This window comes from Aulonocara sp. 'chitande type north' Nkhata Bay, linkage group LG9 (genome assembly GCF_057382095.1).
Source record: "Aulonocara sp. 'chitande type north' Nkhata Bay isolate Kocher_YH1m ecotype deep benthic linkage group LG9, A_spYH_male_GT1.1, whole genome shotgun sequence".
Lineage (NCBI taxonomy): Eukaryota > Metazoa > Chordata > Actinopteri > Cichliformes > Cichlidae > Aulonocara > Aulonocara sp. 'chitande type north' Nkhata Bay.
In genome coordinates this window covers 30,548,037-30,556,367 of record NC_141352.1, presented here as the reverse complement: position 1 = coordinate 30,556,367, position 8,331 = coordinate 30,548,037, and the positions used below count along the sequence as shown (strand labels likewise).

Below are 8,331 nucleotides of genomic sequence, written 5' to 3'. Positions count from 1 at the left end.
TTACTGTTTTATATGGATGGGGAGGAATTCACATGAGCAGGAAGGAATAATTTATTCAGTTATCAAAGTAAAGAACAGCAAGTCTACAAGATGATCGAGGAAAACTAGACTCATTGTACAGAGCAGGTTGTTACACCAGGGATGTCAAACTTATGGCCCGCAGACCATATCTGGCCCACGATGCAATTACATCCGACCTGCAAGATAAATTCATACGTCAGTTATTAATGGCACATCGGTAAATGGGAGCCGCATCTTCAGCCATGCTGAGAATCCATGCCCATAGACTTTATTTTGATAGAAACACCGTACGGCCATACAAAGGCAAAGACAAACTGGGATCATATCATTATGAGAAAGAAAGAAGGGGGGGCAGACGCTCCAAAGAACGCAAGTGCAGTGTTACAGGCCAAGTACACGGAGAGAAGAGGAGCCCGATTTAAATGCAAGCATGTCGGGAAAAAGTGAAGAAACAATTAACAGCATCTGGTTACATTTCGTTGATATTGGAGTGTGAGCGTGTGTTTTCCAAAGCTGGGGAAATGGTCTCAACTAAACGCAATAGACTGAATGCAAAAACATTGGATAAAATTATTTTTCTGAATAAAAGTTTAGAATAAACTCTGAGTCAATTACATTAAAATGGGTAATATTACATTCACAATACTTTTATACTACTAATACTAACCCTACTTTAAAAAAAAATTTAATTAATGTCTTTCACACTATATTTTAAATATGTCTACAATATGTGAAATCTAAAAGATATAAAATGATTGCATGGAAAGTACAATACCTACAGTGTATACACGTATGACTACGTCATTGAATCAGCGTCTTTTGTGAGTCTCAAGTCAGTTGCCTGCAATGATATTTAAGACCCAGCAGGTGTCAGTATGGAGCAAAACAGCAACACTGTGTCGACACAGTATCGATACAGTTTGGGGAATGTGCTGAAACGCTTCACAAGGCCTTATCTACCCATCAGAGGTGGAGCCAGACATTTGAAACACCCAGGGCTTAGCCCTAAAGGGTAGTATGCATGTGGGATTTTTTTTTGTTTTGTTTGGGGGGGGTAGAAATGACTGAAAGATTAATAGGCTCTGTTTTGAGTTTTGTTCCAAAAAGAATGACTTCATATAGGGAAAAATATATCACATATGCAGGACACCTTAAACTAGTTTTTTAAAACAAAGTCGGGGCTGCATCAAGACACAAGGACTAAACCCCAATTCAACCAGACCCAGAACTGATCCGGATTTAAAACAGGACTACAACAGTAACCAAGACAGAACCAGAATCAGAACTAGATGATAGTAGCACTAAAAATCATCATAGACCTGCACTACACTTATTTTTTAAATTCTACCAAAGTACAATATTCAGATTGAGAAAAATGTATATAATTATTTAGCCTTGTTGTGCAAAAAAGCCTGCATAACTTAATAAATGTAGAATTTTAAAAATAGCAAACCTAAAAAGAAACACTAGGTACGAGATACATGAGTACCTATGATACGGTGATACTTTTGGTAAACAACCATTTGACTAACATGTGTGTCTCACCTGCTCTTGTTCCATCTCTGTTCTGTCCTCATTCTCCATCTCCCTCTCTGTTCCTCTCTCTCCCTCTTTGTGCTGACAATCATCAAATATACAGTTGAAATCAGATATTTACAAACTCTTCAGATCAAAACACAAACACTTTTTTAATTGTAACATCAAATCAGACTAAATGTTTATTTTTTTAGATTGATAAATATAAAAAAACATTTGTTAACTTTATTTAATCTGTATTTCTTAATTGTAAATGGCACCAAATTGTATTCAAAATTGAGCCACACTTATGGAACTCCACAGTTCTTTTCCTGGTGTTTTGGTTGACGTCTCTTGATTTTCCCATGGCAAAGAAACACGCTCTGTGTTTTGCCTTATATGCATCCACAGCTGTGCCACCAATTTACTCACATGGACTCTACTAACCAATCAGAAGCTTCTTCAGCTCAGAATGGAATCGTCTGGAGTTTTCTTATTAATTAACAATAAACTTAGTGTATATGTACTCCTAAATTTGATGAAAGTGATTAACATAGACAGCTCCCTCTTTTTATTCTGACATTTAACTAATTCAAAAGATATTTCAATATTCAACAAGAGGTGAAAGTTATCAGGCCTTATTCCAGTTTTTAAAAGGGAGTAAATTGTTTGTGTGCATTTGAGGGTTGACGTGCCAGTTCACACTCCACACCAGTTGGTGGCGGTAAAGCACCATTTTGTTGTTTGACAACCGCCAATAAACGATGTAAAGAAGACGAAGCGCCTTCCGGGATGACAGACGGAGCTATTTTTTCATCCAAAGCGAAGAAAATAGTGAATTTGGATGCTAAAACAAACTAAACCAACGTTTGGATCGATATCTGCATCGATCTGCCCACCCTTGTCTCCTGGATCGTAGCTGAGATCAGCGTGAACCACGTGGGTCTCTGCTCCCTGATCTGTTTCCTGTGTTTGGAAAGAGTTGCAGCTTCATCGCGGAGTTTCTCTCGGTTTGTGGGCTCATCTAAAGGTAAGCACCGAGCTAACTTTACTGTGAGTTCAGTTCATGTTGAGTTTAGCTCCTGAATGAGGTCTTCTGCTGCTCTCCTCGGTGTCTTTGAGAGAAGAGTGAGAGAGTGTTTGGAGAAAAACACCAACTAATCATTAGCTCAGCATGCTGGGAGAAGTTGGAGCAGAAAAGTCTTTTCATTGTCCCTGCAGCTGTTTTTCTGCCTGCACCAAACCTCTACAGCCTCATTTCTATTTGAAGTGATAACAGGAAATGGATGAGAGCGATCTGCTGCAGTATCAGGGTCACAATAAACTTTATTGTCCAGCTGCTGTGGATGAACACATGAGAGGAAGTGAACTCCTACAAAGGCTCATTTTAATGAGTGTGGCTGCTGTAAAGTGATGCACAGGAAGATGTTAACAAAAACTAATGAAACAGAGATGAAAGTAAACAGTGTTCATATTTGAAAGCACAGAGAATAAAAATATATTGTGGTGGTTAATGTGCAGGAGAGTGTGAAGAATGTAATAATGTCTTCCTGTGTCAAACACGGCTGCAGTCAAAGCAGGAAGGAAAGCACTGAAACCACTGATCAAAGCTCATTAATCAAAGACCGCTGATCAATGGCCATGAGTACCATTCAGAGAGTTGGGGAGTCGCTGCAATCACAGCATTTGATCAGTGGTTGTTGATCAATAATCATGAGAATTTGCATATTAATGCTCAATAACTGACCTCCCAGCCCATTGTTCCTTCAGTGGTGCTCGTTTCAGTCATTATGCAAATGCACTGTTGAAGATTGGGGAAAGCTGCAGTCAGCTGAAACTGAAGAAGTCACGTAGATGAGGGCCGAAACGTTTTTCCTACTGCAAAAGCTACGTCAAGATGAACAGAATCAAAGTTTGGGGAATGGTGGAGGTGGTGGGACTGGGGGGCTGAAGGTGTGGAAAGTGTGGGGTGGGGGAGTAACAGGTCTGTCCCTGTTTGTGGAAACCACAGGAGGAGCTGTTCAGGCTGTTGCTGGGTGTGAATTGTTGATGGAGTCTTTAAACTTGTAGTTGCTGTTTTCCAGACTGAAGCAGAGTCGTTAGCTGAAAACTGGTTTTAGAGGTTTATTCAGGACACCTTCTCAGGCTCTTACAGCCTTACCTGTATCATAACAAAGTGTATAAACCCCAATCCACCTTTAACATGGTCCTTCTCCCAAACCTTCAAATAGGACTTTCTGGCCCTGTCATAGTAAAGGGCTGCTTAGAATATTAGAGCCAATGTCACAAAGTTCCTCCTGAAGTATAAGTGAGTGAGAGAGTTTCCTCACTTTGCAGCACAACACGTCTCACCAGATTTCTACAAGCAATCAGAGTGAAATTTGTACTTTGTGTTGTCAGATGAACATATGAGACACTTTGACTCTTCAGTGCAGTGTGGAGCCTAACAAAGATCTGTTTTGTGTCCCAGCTGATCAGCAGGAGGAGAAGAGTCTGACGGAGCAGCAGAGGAACATTTTCAGCCATCTGGACTCAGCTGAGTCACTACAGAGGAAACAATGAGCTCAACACAGAAGGTGAGGAAAATATCACAGTTTCACCAAATAATCAGTCACGTCTAAAACTCTCATCCTCCCAACCTGTTATATCACTGTGTTGTATATTATGTTGTTTTTTAGAGACCACAGCACATGTTAAAATAAGGAAGGTTTATTCATCAACATTATTAATAATCAAATGGACATTTGTCAGAGTTTTACCCCTGATACTGCTGGATAAACAGAAACTCACTCAGGAACGAGGTCACACAGAGCTCAAGTTTTCACTCGCGAGGGGGAAGCAATTGTCTCCAACCCACTTCAACTTGCTTTCCCCCTGCAGGTTGTTTTTATTGGTTACACACATGAATATTCATAAAGCTTGTTGCTGTATTACCTATGAGAAACTACTATAACTGGTTATAAAGTGATTGGACTGTACAAGTGTGATTATACATTGTGTCAGCATCATGAGCTTCAGTTTAAATGAATCTCTGCTACACTTGATGTAATCTAACTGTGACATGAGCACCACAGTCACTGTGCACCAGTCACACACTGTTCTTTACTTTAAATCCATCACAGTTCAGCAAACGAACCTGTTTATCCTGCACTAACCTGCAGACAATCTTCATGCAGTCTTTAAATAACACAGTTAATCTGCCTCAGATTGTTTTGCAGCATCTTTCACTATCTGAAAAAACACAATGTCACATGTACAGACCCAATATCTGATTTCAACACGTGAGGACTTACATGTAAACTTTAATCTCCAGTTGATCAAATCCCACTGAGCAGTCCTTCCCTTTAAATCTAACCTCTCTTCTTCCTCTCCTGTCCTGTGTGTCTTATCTTTCTCCATCTCTGAGTGAAGTTAGCTCTCTTTCTTTTCTCTCCCTGTGATGTACAGCAGCTGGACCTTTAGCCAGCAACACACTGTGAGACAAACTGCACACAAACAGTTTGTGTGTTTGCTGATGTTTGTTGATAGAAACGCTGCATTTGAAATTACCTGTTTGTTCAGGTGCTGTGCAAAAAAGAAAGAAGAACAACGTCTCACTTTAACTCCTGACTATGACTCACAGTTTTGCCTCTTTCATCTCTTTTTATGTTTCAAACCCTGGTGATTAGTACACGATCAGGATTGTCTTTCATGTCTTACTTTTCCCGTTTCTCAAGTTGGTTTGATGTTTGATGCCTGCAGTGATGAAATAAACCCCTCAGATGCCTTAAAAGTAACACATGTTTTGTAAATGTAAGGAGTACAAAATACAATTTTCTTTTTCTAATGTAGGGAGCAAAAGTAAAATATTTTCCTTCACTGAATCAACTTTTAAATGTTACATTGTAATTATTAATATTGAAAAATGACAAAATGATAGAAATATATAATAGGAAACATAAAAGTATAGACTTGGTAAACATTTATACTTTTCTGAGTGTGTTAGCATGCTAGCATTAATAACTGTGTACAGCAGGAGGGATGGGCATGATTTTAGTGTTTTTAAAAAGTCATGAATTATTTTTAACAGCAGGTTGGATGTAATGTGTTAGAACTACCAGCAGGTGGGGATAAGAGACCTTTAAGGTGTTTGGTGCCACACTCCACCTTCAGGTTTAAAACTAGTGTTAATGGAGGGAGTTTGAAGGTTGAGTTTGTTCCACGACTGCATTTCACTCACTGCCTCTGTTTGTATCTCTGTCACTGCAGGACCAACATGGAGCGAGAAGTCAGCGCTCTCAGGAGGCCGACAAACCTCACAGAAGAAAGGGAGAGAAAAAACACACCTGTGACGAGTGTGGGATGGGTTTTACTGTGAAGGAGTCACTAAAACGTCATCAGGTCATCCACACTGGAGAGAGACTGTTCAGCTGTGACTTGTGTGGAAAGTCTTTTTCCTGGAAGAGTTCCCTAAAACAACACCAACTCATCCACAGTGGAGTTAAAGCGTACAGCTGTGATCAGTGTGGCAGAGGTTTTACTCACAGTAGGAGCTTACAGAGGCATCTAGTTACCCACTCTGGAATTAAGGCATACAGCTGTGACTTTTGTGGAAAAACTTTCAGCCACATAGAGACCCGAAATACACACATACGCATTCACACCAGACATGTTGTGTACTGCTGTGAACAGTGTGGCAGACAGTTTATAACCAACAGGCAGTTACAACAACACATGTTGACCCACACTGAGGGACGACCTTATAAATGTGACCTGTGTGAGAAGACTTTTAAAGCTCCACATCACCTGAGGCAACACCAACAGATCCACACCAGAAAGAGACTCTACAAGTGCAGTTACTGTGAGGTATGTATTTATATTGTTATCTTGTCATTTTAGCCTGACTGTTTGGAACAACTCTGCTCATTAAACTGTGTTAGCATGTTAGCAATTCTACTGCATGGAAAAGCAGCTCTGAGTGATTATTCAGATTTTCATGTCAGTTGTGATTTTTGTTTACACGATCATGAAAAACTAAAAGTGCTGAAAATTAATATGATGGTGTTATTTAATGTTCAGGCAGTTTCCTGGTATATCATGATATTGTTATTATTTCAGCATAAAAGGCCTTTTGTTTACAGAGCCTGATTCCTCTGTTAGGAGCACATGTAATAAAATAAAACACAAATGAAAATAAGCACAAAACCAAAACATTCTGTAATCTTCTCTTATGGTTAACAAAGTTGTATCGTTACGTAATGGTATTGTAATATTGTAGCAGTAGTATCATTGCTTGTTTTTAACTTTAGTACTTTTAGACATTAGTGTTAAAATACTAATTTAATGTTATAATTGCAGTGTCATGGGGGTAGTAGTGTTTGTCTTGTGTCCCATTGAGCTGAGTGTTATAACTGCACAGTTACAGTGTTATTAATGCAGTATTAAATGAGTATTACTGCAGTTAGTAGTTTAGCACTGCGTTGGTACCCTGCAAATATTAGCAAAGTAGTACTTTAGTGTAACTCAGATGTTACTGTAACATGAAATAAGTATTACTGTAGTATTATGGTGGTAGTATTGTAGTTATTGCAGCCCAGTAAACTGAGTGTGTTAACTGAAACAGTCAAATGTAATTGGACGTCTGCAGAGATGCTCTTTATTTCAGGCGACGTTCAGGATAAAAATGATGAAGGACTGACTTACACTGTCTTTGTGTCTTTGTTTAGAAGCAGAGCGACACAGATGGATCCAGTTCTCAACCCTGTCATTACTGTGGTGGTGGGAAAGAGTTTGTCTGTGACCTTTGTGGAATAACTTTCAGTGATCAATACACCCTAAAAAGACATCAACGTAAACACACTGGAGACAAACTGAAATACTGCAAAGAATGTGGGAGAAGCTTCACCACATCACATCACTTAAAATGTCATGAACTGATTCACAGTGGGGTTAAAAAGCACCTCTGTGATCAGTGTGGGTCATCCTTCACCACTGCAGTCAACCTTAAAACACACAAACGAGTCCACACAGGAGAGAAACCATACAAGTGCAGACACTGTGACAAAAGCTTCTCACATTCAGGTAGTCGTAACAATCATGAACATACACACATGGAAGGAAACTACAGCTGTGACCAGTGTGACAAGAGCTTCAGGAATCTCAGTTCATACTCCAAACACAAACGATCCCACGTTACTAATAAACTGTTTCACTGTTACCAATGTGCCAAAACATTCACTTCATTATGGGCTCTGTGCAAACATCAGTGTGATCACTCAGGGCTGAAATCACTCCCATCACAGTGAATCTGAAGAGACAGAAAGATCCTCTACTGGTTTCAGGGTCAGACTTAAAACCCTTGAGATCAGGCTCCACAGAGTTCAGATGTAAAAATGTGATGAGGCAGCTGTGAATGAACATGTTCGTCTTGTGTACTGAGAAAAATTAAACAGCTGATGAGTAGATAAACATGTTAAACTGTGTTATAGACAGGATGCACCTAGCTGCTACTCAGGTGCGTATGTGTGTCAAAAATTACGAATGCGTAGTGACATTTATGTTACCAAGCGCCTTTGCGTACTTGACCATCTCATTCAACCTGACACGTGTTGCTGCAGCTTCTTTGGTGTTTCGCCACCACCTAAGAAACACCAACCAGAGCCAGAGCCGAAGAAAAGACTTTTTTCGAATAAGTGACTTTGGGGATGCTTTCCGATGGATCTGTGGACATCACAAAAGTCGAGCAGGAAATCATTTACATTGTGTCTGTGTCCAGCAAAGGAGAGTTTAACCCTGACTTTCTTGGACTGATTGAAC

At 39.7% G+C, this 8,331-nt stretch overlaps 1 protein-coding gene across 1 annotated transcript in view; it reads left to right on the top strand.

Moving 5' to 3' along the window:
- The first annotated feature begins 1,088 nt into the window (after positions 1-1,088).
- LOC147322405 (uncharacterized) overlaps positions 1,089-8,331 on the top strand; it is a 37,758-nt gene continuing 30,515 nt past the window's right edge. The window contains exons 1-3 of the mRNA XM_086306920.1: positions 1,089-2,566; positions 4,007-4,112; positions 5,785-6,381. Coding sequence (XP_086163046.1) covers positions 4,095-4,112; positions 5,785-6,381 — 615 coding nt within the window. The 5' untranslated portion in view covers positions 1,089-2,566; positions 4,007-4,094. The remainder of the gene's footprint in view (positions 2,567-4,006; positions 4,113-5,784; positions 6,382-8,331) is intronic.